Here is a 24,905-nt window from a genome sequence, read left to right on the forward strand (position 1 = left end):
TGTAAAGGCAGTAGAAGTTCTTCCTGATATGCAACTAGGGCTCTTTGTTGTTTCTCAAAACTCAGTACAATACGATGTGATGTGTATCATTGAACGTCCGATGCTCGATACATATCATGATATTGATACATTTATGTGCTTAATACTGCTTCTATAAATTTTATTTAAATGCATTTCTGTGACATACTGGCGTCCTGTCCAGGGTATACCCTGCCTCATGCCTTATGACTGCTGGGATAGACTGGGATAACCCCCGCAACCCTTAGGGCCCCTTCACACATAGTGCGAATATGTACAACTCAGGGCGACTCACGTCGCAACAGCTCGTATGAGCGAACCACAAAACATTGCGCTGATGGGCAGGCATGCACGATTCTGGTGCGACTGTTTGTGCATGCGGGAACACAGTGCCACCAGCAGCTGCTGTGAAACTAAAAAATAAATTAAATTACATGCCACCCACAGGAATCAAACCCGCGCCAAAAGCTCTGATTACCAGTCCGTCCTTCTGTCTGTCCGGCAGCAATTCGTTCGCCGCCTGGTTCACACGCCAATATTCTAAAATTATCTGTAGGTTTCCAAAACCTGAGAGACCACACACGTGGAGATAAAAATATCATAGATCTAATGGTTTTGGTCGTACAGTGTGTGGTGTGCAGCCACATGGTAAAGACAACACACCACACACGAACAGATTTCATACACAAACATTTCCAGGTCAGACGGGGAATCTCACAAACTCTTCCGAGATTAAACGTGACTTCAGAGTAAACAAATGGAGATAGTTTGTGGACCATTTGCAACAGAGAAAAAAAATGATGGAAGAAGAAAAAGAAAAGGTGTTCTTTAGTGGAATGGAAAGACAGTGCGACCACTGGATTTTCTGGTAAGCCATAACAACCATTTTGAATTTAGATTCCGCTCCATCCGTCCATCACCTCGCTTTCTGATTGGCTGCATGTCACAGTCAGCAGGCTGCATGCTCATTTGTGGTCAGGGGACACCACACACACTGCAATATCGGACCAAGACAGTCCAACTTGTTGCGGTCTGAGCGCTCCTGACGTCCTTCTGAGCAGATCAGAGCGCTCTTAACACACCACACACGGCAGGAATGTCTGATAAGTTTATCTGTGGCATCATCACGATAATCGGGGTGTCCTTAAGATTGTCAGGAAGGGGAAGATCGGGTTGACAATAGACCCCCTCTGTGACTAGTGCCTCTTCACTGTGCAAACTCTAAGTCAAAATATGAATACACATGGGAGGAAGGATTGTTGTTGGCATGGAGAAGATGGTCAGTTGAATAAATCCGGAGGTCATCAGTAGTTAGCATCATGAAGACCTCTGCACCAGTTTGTCCAAAACTGATGTATTCAAGAAAACCTATAGGTCAAACCAGCATGCTACTGCACAGTGATACATTTAAAATGTCCATGTTACAGCAGGCTCTTACATAAATATGCTTTGTGTATGTAACTGCAGTAGGATTTTCTTAAAAAGAAGACCTGAAAGTTCAACTACAAATTGCCAGAAGGTACATCTGAGATGCAAGCCTAGATTTAATGTTTTGGTGAGAGAAAACCCTCCTCTATACCACTTCATCATGAAGCTGTATAACTGGTGATACAAAATGCAAAACATACACTATGCACAATTTCTCCAATCACAGCCAGAGAAACCTGTAACTTCTTCTGGGTTGTCTGGGTGTCTTGGTGGTTTTCCTCACTCTTCTCTTTCACACTCAGTTTTTGAGAACTGTTTACTCCACACAGATTTACCACAGAGTGTCGTATTGTTTGTATTTCTTCATAACTGTTGTAAATAAAGTCCAAGACATATTCAGTGACTTCGAAATGTTCATGTATCCATCCCCTGACTTGTCGAAAGAAAACTGCCAATTAAACTGATTATTTACAGATATTATACCAAAGGGGCTGATTACGTATGCAACACATCATCTTGGCTTTTATATTTTTATTAATTTATATCAAGTTGTAAAGATTTACTTTCAGTTTGAGTCTAAGGAAGATAATTTTAGAAATTTTTATATTGAGAAGCCTCATTTACTTTTTGTATTTGAAATGGCATAAACAAATTAACCCACTGTATCTGACGAACATATATGTCAACATGCATCCAAACAGCATCTGTAAATGTGAACAGTGTTCACTGTCTGTCTGACAGCATCTAATTTGATTAAGTATGCCCAGGTATAACAGAAATGCATGCTCAGGCACATTTGTACTGAGCAAACAGCTTACTTTTTGGGCAGTATACTAGTAGACTTAGTGGAAGTAGATATGATGGGATATTAGAAACAAAATAGGCTGTGTCCGCAAAACCATGCTTGATTTGAAGGTTTTAGTATGATTTTCTTGATCAAAGGCCCATATCCCATACAATACACCCAAAGGTGTTCAGCCAGTAAAATCTTTGTTGTTCAGTGTAATGTGTCTCTTCTTAAAATTAAAAGAGTGGACAGTCCTTCACCATCAGTCCTTCAATATCATCCAAAAGTGTATAAAATCATTTTGATTAAATAACAATTGAATCAAACATTTTGATTAAATGAAAATGGCTTTACGTTCTTTGAACACAATATTTCAGCAGACACATCTGCTTGTTTTTGTTTCAACTGTGTTCAGCTGCTTTTGTTGTGGAGACGCTCAGGGTCTGATTTGGGAATTCGCATGATCAAATGGACAGATGAGACATGAGGTCCATGTGCTCAAGGAAATTTGCCCAGGACATCAAGACTCAGGACAGCAACAGCTGGTGCACTCTTGCTCTGTGTTGTTTTCAGACAGTTGAATGGTTTCTGGAGTGAACAGCAGCTGCAGACAAATATCACAAAAACTGTTCTTTTGTAAAGTGAATATTCAGAGTAGACACTTGTTTTGTTTTTTTTGTTGTTGTTGTTTTTTTTTTGTTGTTTTTTTTTTGCCTTCATTGAAATTAAACAGGAAGCCACAGTGTTACGTAGCTTTCATTGTGCACTGTACCCATACAGCATAATTACCTCTGCCAACAAATAATAGTGTTTTCACCCCGTTTGTTTGTTTGTGAACAGCGTGTAACCTGCAATTTTTCATATATCAGTATGAAATTTTTACAGAGGATTTATATCCTGATAGGCAAGAACTGATTCAATTTTCAAGGTCAAAGTCAGGAAAAATCTTGGAGAATTGGAAAAATCCCTATCCTTTAACACTGAACAAATAGAGATAGATAGAATTCCTTTCGTAATTGAGAGCATTATGTAGCTCATCATCTGCTTGGGACTCCGACAAGGACGGTCGCATTCCTCCCCTCTCCTCTCCTCCTTTCTGTTCTCTATTTCTGCTTTGACCTTCAAAGTCCCAGCTTCACCAGACTGTGAATTCTTCAAATTAAAATTTGGATTAACCATGGAATTGATCATCTGGTCTCTCAACGCAATTGACACCATTTTTTTTTTGACAAGGAAATCAGGGCTGGGGGACCCTACGTGCCTTGATGGAACCTACCCAGTGGGCTATGCTCTCAACGCCTGAGAGAATGGAGTCTTTACATGCTTGGCTCCACTCTCTGTGGAAGATGTTGAGGATTTATTTCTATTTGCTTTAATGGTGGGAGGTTTGGCGCTGATTGGTTTCTGTGCTGCCCTGACCCACAGGAATATTAGCAAGACGGCTTGCTTCCAGAATGTCGTTCCCTCATCTGTCCGTCATGATTAATGAGTTGGGCAATGCTGTGAAATCTCAGACTGCGTGAACTCTTGAACTCAAACGCAAAATGGATACCATCTTGGAGCATATCACAGCATTACAAAAGAATGTGCTGCTGAGGACTGGAGAATATTCTTCATAAATTTGGACTCTAGATAGTCAGAGGTGTAGTAAATGGAATTGTGTATCTCTCCACGTAACATCAACATGGCAGCCTTATCGGCTCCTGAAGGCCAAATACCCTGCTCTTCCCCCAGAAGGATCTACGGCCTTGGTGAAGGAATTTGGCTCCCCCTTCTCATCTATCTACCCCCCCCCACACAACCTGCTAGCAAAGTCAGACTTTACACACACATGGACAGAAACTGACAGAAACTTAACTCATCTGCACACGATGCATGTCTCCCTCCCTCCATCCATATTATCCCCCCCACCCACGTCTCTCCACTCCCCTCACCCTGGCTTCCTCCCTGCCACCCTGGAGGCAGCATGGTTTATACTGCTGCAGCCAACAACTCCCCAAGCTGGGCAGCGCAGGCCCCTCCTGCTGCAGCCTTCACCGACTTTGCCTCAATTCGGATGACGGACTGCTTCAAGTTTAGTGCACATAAACAATGTCAAATGTATATGTGTTGTCTTTAATTCTGATGTGTGCCACTATTACGGTAAACAAGTAATAATTGTGGATTAATTGCTGTATCTTGTCTGAGGTAATTGGAGTGTAAACATAATTTTGTTGTTGTTGCACTTGTGTAATGACAGTGACAATAAATCTCATCTAATCATCTAATCTAATCTAGCGTTATGTAGGCTGGTATCTTTTATCGACTGACAAAGTTTGATCCAGTCCGGATTACAGATTTTGTCGGCATTTAAATTTAACACTGAAAACCCCATTTAATGTATATTTTACATTATATCTTAATCAAACATGCCCAATCACTCTCATATTTGAAAGTGATGCGCAGACTGGCACTAACTATCACCTAAAAAAGTTGATCTGATCTAGATTGTGGATTTTGTGGGCATTTGAATTTCATATTGAAAAGCCCATTTGATGTACATTTTGCATTACAATCAAAAGTGCCTCAGTCACACTTATTTGTGACAATGAGGTGCAAACTGGCACTCTCAATGAAATGACTAAGTTTGAGCTGCATCTGATCCATATTGCAGATTTAGCAGATATTGATTGATTTTGATCTTAATTTTAACATTGAAAAGCCCTTTTTGATGTATATGCTGTATTGCTTATGAAAAGCCACTTCTAACAGGACTGACTTTGAAAAATTTTTCCAAGGTAAAAAAAATTGTGGAATTGGAAACTAGTGTTGGTGGAGGATTGTGCTCTACGTGCGTGGTGCTCTAGTATATCAATGAAATCTTCTTCATTGGCCTTAGGATCAACAAGGGAGACATTTAATGGCCTGTGATTATTGTGTGTATGTGTGTGTAAAAAAAGTGATCTGGCAGTGGGCCCACAAGCCTGTAACATAATGGTGGCATTAGCCAATCGCATTCTGTGGATTCTAATGCAGTTCCCATAGAGCTGCTGTACGTCTATTTGATTTGTGCATTGACCCACAAGGAGTCTGTTAAGTGGCTGATACTCCCTGTGTGTGTGTGTGTGTGTGTGTGTGTGTGTGTGTGTGTGTGTGTGTGTGTGTGTGTGTGTGTGTGTGTGTGTGTGCGCTTTGACTTTGAAGTACATTGTGTCGTGACAATAATCTAAGCCAATTTACTCCACATCAGCCCTCCATTATGGCTTTGATATAAAGCCGTACGTGACTAGAATGTCCTCCCATAAAAACGGCAATTTACCTCTCAGAAGAAATTACGTGTTTAACCTCATTAACCTAAAGTGGATGTACTAAAGTGGACGGCTTACCACCCCCACCCTCCCCCAACACTTCTGATGACACACAAACACACAAACACAAATTTGAAACACCATCAAAAGTTGAGAGTTCATGTTGAACGTGACCCTGTGTAAATGAGAAGCCAGCGGTGTAACAGTTCATCAAGATGTTCTCACGACATGTGGCTGTCTCATGTGGCTTTGCTTTCACCCTCTCGACATCATATGTCCTCAATGAGATGATTAACCTGGCAGGTGTGAGGTGAGTCTCGCCCACTGTTTTACTGAGCTGTCGTCTTCAGTCTGCGGAGAGTACAGAGGGTCAGACTGGTCGGCTAATGACCGCGGTCACAAAGCTGGAAGCTGGCCCATTATAAGAATCATTAGGACCAACACACTTTCAACAACACACTTTCAAAACAGCCTGACCTGCTGGTCACACACTGTTTATTAGCAAAGTTTTGGCTCTCCGTTAAGGCAATTATGTGTTGTATTCATGATGAACTGTGGCCTCTTCCTTGACACCATGAAGCAAAACAAGATCAACACATTCATACTAAGTAATGTTTCTGTAGGATGTGTTCTCCGGGATAGGGAGCTGCCACATTAATGACATTCTCTTCTCTAAAAAAAACATGCTTGGAAAACTTGGTGGGAAAAAAGAAAAGTGTCAGCAAGTGATGTATGTCTTTCATTGGACACAGAACATTTAGTTTTCATTAAGACTAAACATGTACACGAAACTTTAATGGGGTTCAGCAGCGGCGGCCGCGTGCTTCACTGTATCTCATCCTGATAAATTAGCAACTCAGCACACAGGGGTAAAAGGGAAAAAAGGACATTAATATCATGTGTAGTGGCTACGGAACTGACAGTTAATGTCTTTATTCAAAGATTGGTGTTTATGTTTATGGTGCAGTGTAACATTATCCCTGACTGAAAGCACTGGCAAGCTGCAGGATGCGTGAAATGCAGGGTTAGGGAGGAGAGTCACAGAGGAGAGAAAGGTCAGCACAAGTGTTGCTGTTTCATTATGAGAGACGTGGACTCCCATCCTCCCTTGCTGCACAGGGAGTGATGGAAAGGGTTCTTAATGCCCAGTCTGTCAGCTGTATTGGATTTAGGGCAGTAAATTAATATTACACTCCTTTAACGTGGTTTTATTTTGGGATTGTTGCATTCCTCTGAGTGTTAGAGGTGTAAAGAGGTTATTTGTGCGTGTGTGTGTTTTTAACTATGTTTTGTGTCCTCTCTCTCGAGCTCTCGGGGATGGCTAATATGTTTAGAGAGAGAAACTGGATGTATGCACTAATGGCACAGTTGTGCCATTCTTCGTGTACACCATTTTTCTGCTAATGTGAAACTTTGCTGTAAATTGTACTTTTGTCCCTCTGAAGGATGGCTCCTCTATCTCTGCACGGTGGAGATGTTATCTTTTCGCTGTTTCTACATCATATGTCATGAGAGATTCTGCAGAAATGAAAGTGGCATCTATCGGATGTGATGTCAGTTTAACAGGCTGTCTGCCTGTCAGTCATCTCCACCCTCCTCCCTCTCGTCCCTTGTCTTGTTTAATGCGGGTTGAGTTAGAGTCCCGGTTGAAGAGCCGTATAACATACTGTGTAGTAGCCTAGTCGCTCAGACTGGATTTATGGTCGTCAGTCCTTCAGTGGTGATGCTAAAGGACTGTGAAGAGCAGGAGAAAAGATGCAGAACCCAATAGCCATCCAAACAGTCAACAGCACACAAGTCTGAGCTCTGTCAATGCCACACTCTTTCCCCCGTGTCTTCCATACAGTCTATCTATCTCTGTCTCCTTCTGTCTCTTTTATATGTGTGTGGGTGAGCTGCAAGTCACCAAGCACGCTGAATCTTGGCATATATGGTGTCAACTGTATTTTCATGCCACTCTTCACAAGCCAAGAAATCTCAACAACAAACACTTTCAATTATATTTTTGACTGATGTCCCCCACTGGGCACCTAAAATCAGGTTAGGTTTGAAAACCAGCACTGATTCTGTACATTCACCAGCTTATGTGGGTCTTGACTTGGGTTACCTAGACAGACCTGCCATCCATCCTTTTACCCCAACAATAGTCTTTTTTTTTCTGTGACATCAGACAATATGTCAGTTAGGATCAAAGCTCAGTGATGAGGTCAAAGATCACTCTTCAGAGTCAGAGGACACATAACTTGAATGTTATCTTTGTCTGCTCTACCTGCAGCTGATTTGTTCAGACAGGGGTCTATCAGTTATTGATCGGCTGAGGACACTTGAATGAACGAATTGAATTGTCGTAGAGCAGGGAGAGATAGAAAATGTGCACGTTATTTTCCCTGATTGCCAGGATTGGGAGCCACTGATCCATATCAAAATTGATTTTTAAAGTTCAGTGATCAGGGTCAAACATTAGCAAATGAAGTTAAAGGCCAAGAGCATGACCAAAGATGAGTGAGCAGAATCAGACGTCAGGATCAAAGATGAGTTATCAGGAATAAAGATCAGGATCAGTGGACATCAATTGGAAAGAAAGGTGAGGATTTGGAATCAGTGTCAAGATCAGGATTAGTAATTACTGTTCAGGCCCCCATGATTCTCTGTCTGTGTGTGTGGGGGGGGGGAATTCCCCCCGTGCATGCAGCTGATCTTACCGGTGGTCAGCTGACAGCACCTCTGTGAAACCACACGTTGTGTTGATCGTGGTATAATATATAAACTTAAAAACATGAATATATAAGTCCATATAGATTGGCCTGCAATGAACTGGCATCCTGTCCAGAGTATACCCTGCCTCAACCCCATGACTGCTGGCATAGGCTCCACTGCCCCTGCGACCCTTACTTGGAGTAAGCGGGTATAGAAAATAGATGAATGGATATTTAACTGGTTCCCATGGTATTCATGCAAGCTAAAAATAAATGGTGCACAACAGAAAACACAGAGGGAAGTGCTTTTTCTGCAGTCTGTTGGCATTGCTTTCTTCCTGAGAAGCAATTCCCTCCTTGTTCTGCTGTATGTACTTAATTTTTAAGATGTAGGAGCAGTATGAGCGCCAGTTATGGGCATGCCTATATACAGACGCACCATCTGAACCAGTAGCTTTTCCATTTTTAGCTTAATCTGGATCATGTGGATCATAGAGCTGTTTGTAAATTTTATTTGAGGAAGTTAAGAAGAGAAAAGTGATTTCTTGTCACCGGACAGCAGTTATGTGAATTTTTTCAATCACCAAAATTGTTTTTAAAAATCAGTTTTCATTTTTTTTTTTTTATGTCTGACTGCTTCCCCTGGCATAGAAATTCTATTAAAAGGTGTTAATTATTTAATGTCCCTGGTGTGATGTCAGTATGTCTGAATATCAGTTCTGTTTTTTCTGTGCTCCGCTCATGTCACACATGAAAAATAAGTACCACCCCGAATCTCTAGAAGGGCGTGGCAGCTGTGATGCGAAACATGCATCTGAGACGCTTTCCTCATGCTGGCAGTGCGCATGCTATAATCTGTTTTCACGGCTGCTGATATGAAAATCATCACACAGTGCAGCAGCAACGTGATTCAGATCTAAAGAATGAAATTTCATTTCTGGCTTTTAAAATAATGGAGATTGTGAGGCCTGTGTAGGTATGGGCTTTCCCACCGTAGTTTGTTTTTTTGTTTGTTTGTTTTTTTTTTTGCTTTTGTATCATCTCTGTAATATCTGATTCTTATCCTTGAAGGTTCCGAGCACACCGCCACAGCAACACTTCCCGCTGCTTTCTCAGACCTCTTACCTCACTTCTTGGTGGAGCCGGAGGACGAGTACATCGTGAAAAACAAGCCAGTCACTCTGACCTGCCGATCCACACCTGCCACCCAGATCTACTTCAAGTGTAATGGCGAGTGGGTTCACCAGGATGACCATTTGATTGAGCGGAGTGTTGACCCAGCCACAGGTACACACAGAACAAAACAGCTGCACTGTCTTTCAAAATATTTGCATTTCATTCTTGCTCACATTCCCACATTATTCAGATTACGGTTGGTATGAACAGCACTTTCATCTGTTTTGTGTTCTCTGTTGTCGATGTCTGTGTCTGACATATATGACATCAGATACATTATACATAGTGTTTGCACTCTGAAGCTAAGGTTTGCAATTTGCAAGTGATTACTGTGCTCCATCATGCTCTTGGCTCATCCTCCAGCCTATTTAGGCTGCCAGTCTCATAATAAGCACATTGGTTTCACTCTCAAAAATTTTCTTGATCACCTTGGAGACCTATTTGTTGTTCTTTCTGTTGTGCTGCAATCCTCCGCCTCTACCATCAGTGTCACAAACATGTATGACACTGATGTGGTGTGATTCAGAACTGATCTGCAAATTCAAACCATCCATTCACAGTCTGACAGCTGAAATGTGGAAATAACAGGGTTTTCTGAGGTGCAGCAAACACACTCATGCACATACATGGATGCACAATCACATTTGTAGCTGTGTGTAACAGGCATGTGAGCAAAGGTTGCCCTATCTGTTTCACTTTCTCACACATACTAGACATATTTGCATTTCTCTCATGGCACTCACTGTGGGGAGGTATTTAAAGTAAGAACGTGAAAATGCAGTATTGAACGTGTATGAATATGTGATTATGTTGGTGTTTAGTTTTAAAGGTGATTGCATACCTTATGTTAACATGAACCAACCCCTCAAATGAGGGGACACATTTTTCTGCCATGTACAGTGAGGAAAATAAGTATTTGAACACCCTGTGGTTTTGCAAGTTCTACCACTTAGAAATCATGGAGGGGTCTGAAATTTTCATCTTAGGTGCATGTCCACTGTGAGACACATAATCTAAAAAAAAAAAAAAAATCCGGAAATCACAATGTATGATTTTTTAAAATAATTTATTTGCGTGTTACTGCTGCAAATAAATATTTGAACATCTACCAACCAGCAAGAATTCTGGCTCACACAGACCAGTTAATTTTTCTTTAAGAAGCCCTCTTATTCTGCACTCTTTACCTGTATTAATTGCACCTGTTTGAACTTGTTACCTGTATAAAAGACACCTGTTTACACACTCAATCAATCACACTCCAACCTGTCGACCATAGACAAGACCAAACAGCTGTCTAAGGACACCAGGGACAAAACTGTAGACCTGCACAAGGCTGGGATGGACAACAGGCAAGCAGCTTGGTAGAAGACAGCAGCTGTTATGATTATTTATTAGAAAGTGGAAGAAACACAAGATGACTGTCATTCTCCCTCGGTCTGGGATTCCATGCAAGATCTCACTTTGTGGGGTAAGGATGATTCTGAGAGAGCTCAGAACTACACAGGAGGACCTGGTCAATGACCTGAAGAGAGCTGGGACCACAGTCACAAAGATTACATTAGTAACACATGATGCTGTCATGGTTTAAAATCCTGCAGGGCAGCAAGGTCCCCCTGCTCAAGCCAGCACATGTCCAGGCCCGTTTGAAGTTCACTAGTGACCATCTGGATGATCCAGAGGAGGCATGTGAGAAGGTCATGTGGTCAGATGAGACCAGAATAGAGCTTTTTGGAATCAACTCCACTTACCATGTTTAGAGAATGAGAACAACCCCAAGAAAACCGTCCCAACCGTGAAGCATGGGGGTGGAAACATCATACTCTGGGGGTGTTCTTCTGCAAAGGGGACAGGAAGACTGCACCGTATTGAAGGGAGGATGGATGGGGTCATGTATTGCGAGATTTTGACAAACAACCTCCTTCCCTCAGTAAGAGCATTGAAGATGGGTCATGGGGTCTTCCAGCATGACAATGACCCCAAACACACAGCCAGGGCAACTAAGGAGGGGCTCCATAAGAAACATTTTAAGGTCCTGGAGTGACCTGCCCAGTCTCCAGACCTGAACTCAATACAAAATCTTTGGAAGGAGCTGAAACTCCAAACCTGAAAGATTGGAGAAGATCTGTATGGAGGAGTGGACCAAAATCCCTGCTGCAGTGTGTGCAAACCTGGTGAAAAACTACAGGAAACGTTTGACCTCTGTAATTACAAACAAAGGCTACTGTACCAAATATTAACATTGATTTTCACAGGTGTTCAAATACTTATTTGCAGCAGTAACATACAAATAAATTATTAAAAAAAATCATACATTGTGATTTCCGGATTTTTTTTTTTTTTTTTTAGATTATGTCTCTCACAGTGGACATGCACCTAAAATGAAAATTTCAGACCCCTCCATGATTTCTAAGTGGGAGAACTTGTAAAACCGCAGGGTGTTCAAATACTTATTTTCCTCACTGTATATCTATCTTTGACATTTTCCACATGACGCTAAAGTACAAGATTTTTTATTTACTTTATTGATGAACAAAATAGTGGGGTGTGAGATGGAGGAGAAGTGAAATTTCTGGAGTGAGATAGGTGAGATGGTGGAAAGTTGTACCCAGTGAAGAAAAAGTTGTGATTGGAGTGGACTTCAATGGGCATGTTGGTAAAGGGAACACTGGTGATGAGGAGGTGATGGATTAGTGTGGTGCCGAGAACAGGAATGTGGAAGGGAAGAAGACAGTGGATAGTGGGTTGTTGTTTTTTTTTAAGTGAAGGAAATGCCTGTGGAGGTGACTACATATTTTAGAAAGATGACAAACACATGGTGACATATGAGTGGTGGAAGGTGCACACAGGTGCAATGTGTCCTATGCAGGATGTGCAACTTGAAAGAAATTGGAGACTGTAAGGTGGTAAGAGGAGAGAGTAGCTGCAGCATCGGATGGTGGTTTATAGTGTGACTTTGGTGGTCAACAGCAGGAAGAGAGCTACAGATGGTGCACAAGTTGAAGGAGGAATTTTGCCGTGTGAAATCTTGGAGGAGGTGAGACAGGCGCTGGGTGGTGGTGAAGAGATGCTTGATGACTGAGCAGCAACTGTTGCAGAAGTGGTGAGGGTGATAGTTATGAATGTACTGAGTGTGCCATCGGGATACAGGAAGGAAGAAGAGGAATGGACAAGGTGCACCAATGAAGAAGTAGAGGAAAGCATAAGGGGAGGATGGCGTAAGTGAAAAAGAATTTGAATAGGTACAGAGACAAATGAAGAAAACAGGAACACGATGCGAAACAGTGTAATGTCAACAGAGAGGCGGCAAAGGCTAAGGGAAAGGTGTATGTGGAGACTAAAGAAGGACAAAAGGACTTGTACTGATTGGCCAAGCAGAGGGTCTGAGCTGGAAAATCTCTGCAACAAGTTAGCGTGATAAAGGATGCAGATCAAAATGTGCTGAAAAGTGATGAGAGTGTGTTAAGAAGATTGGGGAGGTAGTTTAAATAGCTGATGAATGAAGAAATTGAGAGAGAGAGAAGGCTGGATGATGTGAATCAGCAAGGGATTAGTAAAGATGAAGTGAGGACAGCTAGGAAGAAGATAAAGAGTGGAAAAGCAGTTGGCCCAGATGATATAACAGTGGAGGTTTGGAAATGTTTAGGTGAAATGCCAGTGGTGTTTTTAAAAAGACTGTTGAATGAAATAATGGAAAACAAAAGGATGCCTGAGGAGTGGAGGAGAAATGTACTGGTACAGATAGAGAAGGTTGATCTGCAGAGCTGTAGTAACTACAGACACATCATCAGCCATGGCATGACATTATGGAAAAGGGTGGTGGATGTTTGACTGTGGAATGAGGTGAAGATGGGTTTATATGCATGCCAGGATGGACAGATGCAATGTTTGATGATGTTTGTTTGATGGAGATGTACACGGAAGGCCTAGAGGAGTTGCACTGTGTGTTTGTGAATTTAGAGAACACTTAGAAAAAGGCTGTTGAATGAAGATTTGTGATGTGATATGAGAAATTCAGGAGTGGCAGACAAGTTTGTGAAGGTGGTGCAAGATATGTATGAGGATAGTGTGACAGCAGTGTGTTGTGCAATAGGTATGATGGACAGGTGCAACATAGAAGTGAGATTGCAGCAAGGAAGTCTCACAATGCTGATTATATTGTGATCTGTTGTGAGGGCAGGGAGCAGGCTGAAACAAGCCTTTAAATGTGGAGGAACACAATGAAGAAATGGAGAATGAGGGTCTGCAAGAGATGGACAGAGGGTGACAGAAAGGTACAGTTGCGAGGAGTTGAAGTGGCAAAGGGTGGATATACTGGGTCAACTGCCCAACGTAAAGGAGAATGTCGTAGAGAGGTGAAGAAGAGAGTGAAGGCAAGGTGGAGTAGATGGAGAAGAGTGGCAGGGGTGATTTGTGTTAGAAAGGTATCTCCAAGAGTGTGTCATGTTTTGTCATGATGTGTTTCATATGATATGAAAGGTGAAGTGCAATATTTAGTGCATATTCCGACAAATTTCCATGTGCATGTGCACCGTGCGTGTCACATTTAACATTCAGAAACTCACATTATGATGCTTTCATATGTTGGCTGTAAGTGGCAGATGGTAAATCGGATGTTCCATTGTTTTCATTGAGAGGTTAATGAAAAAATTTTGTCACCTTTAGCTATGTGCACGGCATGTAATATCAAACTTTAAAAATGTTCAACTTTTGTGCTTACTACAGTGAAAGGGACAAACCGGATGTTGTTTTATCAAAGATGGATCGAATTGCGCATTAAGTGCGCATGAAGCAGGAATTGTATGCAAAATGTGTAAAATCGTAGCTGCATCCAACGCCTCGTACGCTTGTTGCTACAACTCTTTACGCACACCATTGGCTGAAAGACAGAGTGTGCACTGTGCGAACCCATCGAACACTCTCGCGGCAGGAGTCCACCAAATTCCAGGTGACACACATGCATATCTAACACCGCTTGCATGGCACTTAGAAAATGTGTGGCCAGTCGCACTGTTAACACGACAACAGTCTGCAGACAATCACTGTCAGGCTGGATGTGAAATTTGTCTAAGTGTTCCACGAGTGTGGCTTTGCAAACAGACACATTTAGTTCTGGACGTCACAGCTGGACAACACGAACTGTGTTTGGATGGACATGAACTACCAGCTGCCCACTGTAACACTCTTGTGTCTGTTTGCTGTCCTCATGGTGGACATACATAAAAACATTTATCGCTGTGGCGACAGGCTGCAGTGAGCGAGCGCATGCACGCCACGCACGTTGACAGGCTTCCCCAGGTTGAAACGGACCGTCAGATCATAAAACGCAGCGGACGATCTGACTGTCACATCACCCATGTGAGCTCTGTTCCACATTACGCGCTGTCCACCTTTTTTTTTTCATTTATTCCACAGCATCAGGCAATGTGATTCCACACATACTAGCTGGTTTTTATTTTTTATTTATTCCACAGCAGTGGCGCAGTGTGGTTCCACACATACCAGCTGGGTTTTATTTTTTATTTATTCCACAGCAGCGGTGCAGTGTGGTTCCACACGTACCAGCTGTTTTTTGTTTTTTTTTTTTCATTTATTCCACAGCATCGGGCAATGTGATTCCACACATACTAGCTGGTTTTTATTTTTTATTTATTCCACAACAGTGGCGCACTATGGTTCCACTAGTACCAGCTGGTTTTTATTTATTCCACAGCAGCGGTGCAGTGTGGTTCCACATGTACCAGCTGTTTTTTTTTTATTTTATTTATTCCACAGCAGCTGTGCAATGTGGTTCCACACGTACCAGCTGGTTTTTATTTTTTATTTATTCCACAGCAGCGGCACAGTGTGGTTCCACACTTACCAGCTGGTTTTTATTTTTTACTTATTCCACATCAGCAGCGTGATGTGGTGCACCTCGTCCCACGGAAAGACACTGTCGCTCGAAAGGCACCGTCTCGTGCGCAAACCATCGCATCATGATCGTGCACAACTGCCCGTCAGCGCGATGTTTCATGGTTTACTCATATGAGCTATTTCACTGTGAGTCGCCCTGAGCTGTACTTATTCGCACTATGTGTGAAGGGGCCCTTAGCGACAAATATGGCCGAGTGGGATCCTTTATGTTGCCCGGAAACAGCTGTACTGAAGGTATGTGTTCAAAGCCCCGTTTACACATAGACGGTTTTGTCAGCGGGTAGTACGTAGACTGAAGTTCACGGTAGTTCTGGCTGTTTTCGCGGTGGAAAGGGGTGGAGCATTTCACCGGCGTTTTGACCGCCGTACTATCTGCAAATAGGCGGATAAAACGCCTCTAAATCCGCCAAATAATGCGGCATTTTGACGCCATAGCATCCGGCACACGTCAGGCAACGGGGGTTAATACCCAGTTCTATCCTTTACAATCGCAGGTTAAGACGCCTCTGTCACTGCAGGGGGAGGGAGATCATCCTCAGCCTTTTCTTCTCCTTCCTTTCCCCCTCCTCAACGTGTTGCTCCATCTCCACCACAGGCCTCCCCTCTGCTTCTGAACCAGACCTCTTGGTTTCCTTCTTCTTTAAGTCCTTGCCACTGCCAACTTTCTTTTAGGAGGCATACTGGAGCTTCTCTGCAAAAATATCTGGAGCTGGCCGCGAGTGAGAGGCCTGCATGCAGCGCGCTAGTGTTTTTATACTGACTGCTGCCTATCGGCCGTTTGGAACACCGTTTTAACCGGGAGGTGGCGTTTAGAACGGCATACTGTCCGCTAGCGCCGCCGTTTTGTCTGCCTCTGTTGCCGGTTAAAACGCTGTTGTGTATGCCGATGTGGGCTCTATCTCCATTTTATACGCCGTTGATTAAGGATTCAACGCCGGCCGCCGAATAACGGCGGTGTAAACTGTGGCACTACAGGAAGGGACAGGATGAAACGGCGATTAAAAAGTATCAAACGCTGTTGTTCTCGTTGTCTCTGTCGTCACGCGAATTCTCCGGGAGCGCTCCCGGAATTATTCGACATGTTGAATAATTTTTTCGACGATTCCCGGGAAGCCGGAACTAAGCCACGCCCCCTAGCGCCGGCGTTAACAACAGCGTTTGATCCCTAAGACGGCCCGGAGGAGCCAAAAACTCTTCCGGGACGCTTCCAGGAGCTCTTACCGTCTATGTGTAAACAGGGCTTAAGGTGATCGCTGACAGCTAACCCTGAGCTTCACTAACAGACACAGAAATGAGGCTGAGACCTGACCCGCTGCTAATACGATGATTTAAAAGGATAGGAAGCATAGTTCCATAATATGCCAGTATGCCATATGAGAGGAAGAACAGATGCGTCTTTAGTCTGGACGTGAATGTCTCTACGGAATCTGACTTTTTTATCTCAGCAGGGAGATCATTCCACAAAACAGGTGCAAGGTAAGGAGCAGGCTTTGTGGCTTGCAGACTTTTTTAACCTTTGGGACAGAAAGTAGTCCTGTGCCTTGATAACGCAGCGCATAGGCCAATACGTAGGGTGTAATTAGGTTAGCTAATTAGGTAGTAGTAGTAGTAGTAGAAATCTCGCAAAACCTCAAGATCAAATGTGACTTCAGCGTAAACAAACATGGCGGAAGAAGAAAAAGCAATGGTGATAGTTTGTGGGCTATTTCTAACTGCGAAAAAAGATATGAAAATTAAAAGAAAAAGCATTGGTTAAAGGAGTGGAGACAGTGCGAGCACCGGACCTTTTGGTGCGCCATGACAGTTGCTTTGATTTTAGATTCCCCTCTGTGCTTACGTCAACTCCCTTTCTGATTGGCTAAACGTCACATTCAACTGGCTGTGTACGAGTTTGTGCTCAGGCACACCCCACACACTGGGATATCGGGCCAAGACAATCCAACATGTTGAATATTCACGATTTGACTTCTGAGTGGTCCTAACGTCCTTCCGAGCAGAGTAGAGCACTCTTAACACACCACACACAGCAGGAATATCTGATAAGATTACCTTTACAGCCGTCGCGATAGTCGGGGCTTCCTTAAGATTGTCGGAGGTGGAAGGTCAGGTCAGAAATTGGCATAATTATCTTGCCGTGTGAACCAGGCATAAACAATGTCATCGGCATGTTTTACAACAATAAAGTTGCAAAGATACTGATTGCGCTGTTTCTTTTACCCATCATGAGATGTTTCTTGTGTGACAGTTTGGTAATGAGGCAACTTTTTATAGGCCATCATTTGGGACTGAACCAGCTGATAACTGTTTTCTCTGACAAGAGGCCAGATTGTTTTCTAATTACTGATAGATTTCAGCTGGTGTGTCGGCTTCCGTGCCTTTTTGCACCTTCTTTTCTTCAGATGTTCCATGCTTTTTCCCTGTGTCATTTCACATTAATACACATGACCTAATTTATGGACACTTGTGGTTTGATTTCTTTGTATGTGTGGATTATTTAGGTTATTACCAACATCTGGTGAAAATTTCAACTTTCAACAGCAACTTTAGAAATATATTTACTGAGAAAAGTGGTGATGTGTTCAATACTTATTTTACCCCTGTCAGGGCTGGACTGGGACAAAATTAGGACCTGGACTTTCTGGTCCAAACTGGCCCACCACTACAATCCGCGTGCAGTTATTGTGCCAACATGCTCCCTGTTGAAGTGCATATAAACACACAAGCCCTTAATAACACTACTATCTAACAATATCCCTTTATATTCTGGAGTCTTGAATAAAATAAATGATGCAAATTGTGAAAATAGCAGATCTACATGCCCAAACCACATCACATTGCAATATGTGAGTTGTAAGATTGTAGACATGCAATTATACATGGCATCCTTTGATGAAAGTATAAAATGGTGGTTAAGTGGTTATTAATTGAAGCAACTAATCAGTTAATCAGGATGTGAACATGATATTGTTTTCCAGTACTTTAGATACCTAGATTTAGTTATAACACACTACACTATGCAGAGTTTGTTATGAGTTGAACGTTTATGGAGACGTAAATCTCTTAGACCCATAGGTGCAACCGTAAAAGGGGGGCTATTTTCATTTATATGAAAGGCTAAATATTTATTTGAATGTTTAGCCACACCATGCTGCCACACCTACTATCATCACCATCACCACCAGTCATCTCCTGCTCCTGTACCACCTCCAGGACAGCGGAAGCCTCACTGTCCGACTTTCACATCACTTGCTGCTGCTGACAGGGACCCACAGGTGCTCCTGCCAGGCCGGCCACCTCCGCAAACATCTCTGAAATTTTTCTGCTCTTAGCAGTATCAGTTGCGAGAGCTTTTTTTTCTTTTCCCTCAGTTTTTCTGCACTGCCTTTCCATATTTTTTCTCCATTTTGTTACTCACTTTTTTTTCATGTTCTGCTGTGTTGTTTGTGTCTCTCTCTCCCATCATGATTGCTCATCATGAAATGTGATTGGATGCGAGGGGTGTAGACCATGTGTGGGTGGGACTCCTGGGCCTCTGTAGCCTATCATAGGGCCAAAATTAGGTCAGGTATTCTTTTGACAGAAAAGCCACTGAGCCTATGTCCGGTACTCCCAATGGCCAATCCACCCTTGTCCCCTATGTAGATAGATATATAGATAGATAGATAGATAGATAGATCTCAGACAGAGATTTCTGCATAAAACACATGTGCAGCAGAAAAAGTAAAAAACTCACTGAATCGATGTCATCCACATCCTCCCTAGACATTGTTTACAAGGCTTTGAAATGCCGGTACTCTGCCTGCGCCGTGGTGCATCCTGGGAAGCACAGGGAGCCACCAGGGGGATAATGGGAAGCATTAAAGCAGCGAATGAGAGCATGCACTGGTGCTGCAGCATCCACTACACTACAGAACCACTCTGTGTCCTGTTTGGCAATCACCCAAGCAGACACTGAGGATGGGTTCAACTGCACCTCCCCAAAGTAGCCATCTCTCTGGCACAAGAACTGATAGCTGAGTGGTTTTGGAGTTGAGCCACCAATATGTAGACTCTCAGCCGTGCTACCTGTCTGCTTCTGCATTGTGCCAGTCTACCCAGCTGTAAATGAGTACCGGCCTTGGTTGGAGAACTAACCTGAGGTGGACTTGTGTCCCACCCAAGGGGAGTCATGGACTCTCATCCACTTCACACTATGGTGTCCAGCGATAAGCTCTGGCACCAATGGGCCTCAAGGCGTATGTAGGACAGACTACAAGTATCTGACACAGGCAGGTAATATCAGCTGCTGAGAGGTAAAATAACTATTTTTGACATAATGGTATTGTAATATCCTCAGTTTTGCTAGTTTTAAAATTAAATGTAGTTTGTTATGGCTTCCCACTTTCTTTGACATCTAAAATTGGCACTTCCTGAAAGATTTCTTTGTTTTCCAATGTTCTTTCTGAACTTTAAAGCCCGATATCTCAGTACATTGCCTCTCATATGTGGGTGTTCCCTTGGCCTTTTACAGTTACTGGGTTCCTGAACACTGAGGCACCTGCATGCTGGCTCACGTTCCAGGAAGCCATAGTGTCATAGCTGACCTTCCCTTCACAAAGTACTCTGCCTCATCTGAATGTCCCAAAGTACTTTCCCATTTAAAGCTAATTTTATTAAGATGCTGAATCCACACACTAGCAGATTTGATTAAAATTTGTCCCTGATTATCAATCATTTTCATATTACTTGTGTCGATTATCATTTCTGCTTGTGTTTTTCACTCAGCAATATGCTCGTACCTTATAAGTTTGCTGAGGGGAGTGATACAGACTTAAACTTTATCAACATGATAACAGTTTGCCCATGCATTAAAGAAATATTCAGTTTTGTCTTTCAAAACTCCTAAATGACTACCTATAATGAATACAGAGTGATTCGCACTACAGTGCACTACAGTGTTCCACCTTTTTTCTGTGTTATCAGGACTTGAATTTGGGATTTTTGTGCTTTGTTGTCATGTACTTTAATTATTGCCATTTAATCTTTTATTGCTGGAGTTTATTTAGTTTGCTGCTTTCATTCCTGGGAAAGCCATATAAATAATAATTATTATTATTAATAACAAACAAACGTTTTCAGTATGTCAGTCATATACATCATTAAATATAATTTGCAAATTGTTCAAACACGTAAAACACCATTTTCATGATTAATTTATCTGTGGTGCGTAGCTCATTGGCAGAGCTTCCTTTTCTTTTGCTGCAGTTGGCATCATGCTTGACAGTGTATTACTGCCACCTGCTGCTCCGGAGTAGGAATCGTACAATACATTTTCAATATATGAGAATTTATTAGCATTTTGAAAGGACAGGGGCATTTCAGGGGCCAATCTGTTTTCGGCTGAAACCAGCGCTCCTCAGACACTACCCCTGAATTAATGTAAAGTTTGGCAGATCACTATATTGCCACTGAATACTACTTTTACAATATCAAATTCACTTTTTTTCTGTTTTACATGTATGATGTCTTATTTGTAGCACCAGCTTTATGTAGCTTGCAAATACATGACATTACAGTGTCGGCTGCCTCGCTTTTTGCTGCTGTGAAGATGAATTACATTTTGTCACTTCTAAAGAACAGGATCTGCACCATAAACTGCAGAGTTTATGAGAACATTGCATTACCAATGCATGGTTGCTCTGCCAACATTTAATGATGATAGACCATTTGCCATGTGGTTATGTGCTGTTACAGTCAGCATTTATTTGTCTATGAAACAAATCTGCCATGCTGGGTGCCGTAAACACCCGCAGAACAGACAAAAAACACTGCAGAGCGCCAAGGCCTACTCTCAGCATTCCACATCGCCACCTTTGATGATGGATGTGTTATATGTGCCATTATGAAGGACGCGTGGCTGTCCAAAGGTATGGTTGCTCCAAGGTGCCCACATCGATCTCTCAAACACTTGTGCTGTTTAATGTCAGCACTGCCCTGAGGAGTTTACTGATAGCTCACTCTAATCCCGCTTCCTGCAAGAAACATGTGAAGCGCTCACATCCACCTGCAGTGAAGGCGTGTGCGTCAGTGCACATATAGCTCAGTCTTGTCAGGCTGACTGGTCGTCACAGTCACACTGGACTCGAAACTCTTACCTGTTGCCAAGCAACGGGGACGTGTGTCACACCAAAAGCTGCCTGATATCAACATCTTGCCTGGAGGAGGGAGACATCAGAGACTTATCCAGGTTTGACGAAAAAAAATTGATTGACAATTTGTACGGAGCATAACAGTGAAAAATATCTCCTCAAAGTGGGCTGTTTCTCTAAAAGGAACTCTGGGACAGAGTGGCTGTCTCTGACCGAGCTATGAGCAGATCCGACGCCCTAAAAAAAAGAGGGGAAGCGAGAAAATAAATACCAACCAGTAACAGTTGTGAAGTGACTGCGTTGTCAACCTCAGTGCCCCTGGCTTGCCTCATTGAGAAGCCATTGTTATGTAAATGAATGATGGGACTTAAGATGTAATTAATGCGTTTAATGCAAAAGGTAAAATAACATAAACAGCATGTATCTTACCAGAGTAAACAATCTCAGCTGGAGATGACGTGTTGAAGAAAATGAAAACTATGATCCAGGGGACCCTCAGACAGCATCTGCTTCCACCAAGGCCCAGCAGTTGTCACTTTGTCCTTGAATGTGCTCAAGTGCTGGTGGGGCACAATTTTACAAAAGTAATTCTAACATTTTCACCAGTGGGAGACATTATACGAGGTCTGTCCATAAAGTATCGTACCTTTTTATTTTTTTTTTAAACTATATGGATTTGATTCATGTGTTTTCACGTCAGACAAGCTTGAACCCTTGTGCGCATGCGTGAGTTTTTCCACGCCTGTCGGTGACGTCATTCGCCTGTGAGCACGCCTTGTGGAAGGAGTGGTCCCGCCCTGTTGTCGGATTTTCATTGTCTGGAAATGGCGGAATGATTTGGGGTTTTTTTCCATCAGAATTTTTTCAGAAGCTGTTAGAGACTGGCACCTGGAAACCATTCGAAAAATGTATCTGGCTTTCGGTGAAAATTTTACGGACTTCACAGAGAATAAGGACTGTAACTACAGCTTTAAGGACGGCCCACAATGGCGCTCGCCGCGCTCCGAGCCGCAACAACAGACACGAACCACCGGATTATTTCTAAAGGGATGGCTGTGTGGAGCTGGGACCGTCGTGTGCACTTTCTCTGGTTATCACAAGAGCTGGACATCAACCATTTTCCGGCAGATTTCACTTTTAACAAGAGATTTTGTCGTGGAAAGCCGCGCGGAGGCTTTGTGCGTCACGACCGATTCGCTGTTCGAGCTAGACAAAGAACGCCTCCGTTTCGGCGTGTCAGAGGACAAGTTGGGACATGCCTATCTCGGCTTTCAATGCTTACCAGTCGAGTGAGTTATAAGAGAAATTGTGGAGAGCGTGACGCACAAAGCCTCCGCGCGGCTTTCCACGACAAAATGAGGAAGAAACCACATCCACATTCTACTCAGATTCTGCAAACCCTTCCAAAAGAAGTCCTCTGCTCAAGGCTGAGGGCATAATGTGTTCTCTGCTATACTGTTTAAATGTTATAAATTCACTATATTTGCCCTGTTTGGTTGTTCAGTCAGCACAAGCAATTTGTAGACATTTAGAGAAAAGTGTGGAGTATTTTTCAAACTGTTTTCATTAATTTACTAGACTGAAAAAGTACTTCAGTATTTAAAAAATAATCAGATGACAACAGTCAAACATGAAATTAGTTGCAGGCCTAAAGCACCTTTTTTGCTATGTTAAAAATGTGGTAGTTCAAAGAACTGACCATTTAATAAAAACTAGTTGTTTAGCTTTTTCTATTAAACTGTGAACTTTAAACTGTGAGCTTAAATTAGTCTTTTAAGATTTTCTTCTGCAACGCTTGAATCAAAAAACAGCATGAAACAAAACCATTTTAAGGGTGGCGTGCTTTACACTGCTGTGAATTAATTTTAACAAAATCAGTCTCCTGTGACTTTAGGGTAAGAATATTTTAATGTGAAGTTTATTTGAGAAAATGATTTTGCTGGTTTTTATAATCAGATTGATTAAAAGAATGTACCACATGGGAAGAAATTGTTCAAATTTAAGCAAAGGAGCGAGAACATCTTTTTATAGCTTGAAAGTCATGCTGCTCATGCTGATTCCAAATGCATCACTGATGCACTTGAAGCAACCTTTTCTCTACTGCAACAATATGTGAATTGAAAATGTCAAGAATTTCTGACAATCTTAATGACTTATTTAATTCCTGTGAGATATAAAATGTACAACAGCAGATCATGATTTCAGGCTGAGTAACATTTATCCCAGTCCACTATTAGGCAGCTGTTCTTCCCTGTTTTATACAATCACAATTCCAATGAAGTTGGGATGTTGTGCAAAATGTAAATAAAAACAGAATACAATGATTTGCAAATCCTCTTCAACCTATATTCAATTGAACACACCACAAGACAAGATATTTAATGTTCAAACTGATACACTTTTTTTTTTTTTGTGCAAATATTTGCTCATTTTGAAATGGATGCCTACAACACGTTTCAAAAAAGCTGGGACAGTGGTATGTTTACCACTGTGTTACATCACCTTTCCTTCTAACAACACTCAATAAGTGTTTGGGAACTGAGGACACTAATTATGAGTGCCATGATTGGGTATAAAAGAAGCATCCCCAGAAGGCTCAGCCATTCACAAGCAAAGATGGGGTGAGGATCACCACTTTGTGAACAACTGCGTGAAAAAAATAGTCCAACAGTTTAAGAACACTGTTGCTCAATGTTTACTTGCAATTCCATCATCTACAGTCCATAATATAATCAGAAGTTTCAGAGAATCTGGAGAACTTTCTACACATAAGCAGCACGGCCAAAAACCAACATTGAATGCCCGTGACTTTCAAGGTTTTTCAAATCATTGTATTCTGTTTTTATTTACATTTTACACAATGTCGCATCTTCAGTGGAATCAGGGTTGTAATAACAGGAGTGAAACACCAATGCCAAAATAGGTGTTGTGTAATATAGTATCTTAAGATAAAAGTTGAACTGTAGAGACTGTCAAGGGAGGACAAACCAGGAACAATCTTTTCACCTTTGTACTATGGAAAGTTGTAATATCTGGTACATGTTTGTTTCAGAAAAGAACTGATCTTAAATTAATAACAGACCCGGTCTGAAGTGCAGACATGTCCTCAGCCAGACTGCTCAGTATTCAAAGCTGAGGCGGTAGAAAACACAACATGTGGATAGCAGACATGACCTCTGCCCTCATCAGACAGGTCTGTTTATCGGAACCAATTCTGTGCCGAAAAGACAGATGAGCTCCTTCGGCTGACTGTGCGCAGCTCAGAGTTACACTTGCAAGGCTATTGACACCATCTTTAATGTCTTCCTGCTTTGGAGTCACACATACACACACCTGCACACTTGTCTCAGAAGCTAATATGAACATGGAAAAGAACAGAGATGTCACAATTTGGCCTTCATCTCCTGATATCAATGCCCGATATCGATCCATCGTTACATCTATCAGGTCTTGCCCTCAGGAACACATTGCA

At 42.3% G+C, this 24,905-nt stretch overlaps 1 protein-coding gene across 5 annotated transcripts in view; it reads left to right on the top strand.

Moving 5' to 3' along the window:
* Positions 1 to 24,905, top strand: part of unc5a (unc-5 netrin receptor A) — a 566,462-nt gene that overhangs the window by 294,335 nt on the left and 247,222 nt on the right. For all 5 annotated transcript variants that reach the window (XM_034181446.1, XM_034181447.1, XM_034181448.1 and 2 more), the window contains exon 2: positions 9,288 to 9,503. In XM_034181446.1, coding sequence (XP_034037337.1) covers positions 9,288 to 9,503 — 216 coding nt within the window. The remainder of the gene's footprint in view (positions 1 to 9,287; positions 9,504 to 24,905) is intronic.

Source organism: Thalassophryne amazonica, chromosome 11 (assembly GCF_902500255.1).
Source record: "Thalassophryne amazonica chromosome 11, fThaAma1.1, whole genome shotgun sequence".
Classification (NCBI taxonomy): Eukaryota; Metazoa; Chordata; class Actinopteri; order Batrachoidiformes; family Batrachoididae; genus Thalassophryne; species Thalassophryne amazonica.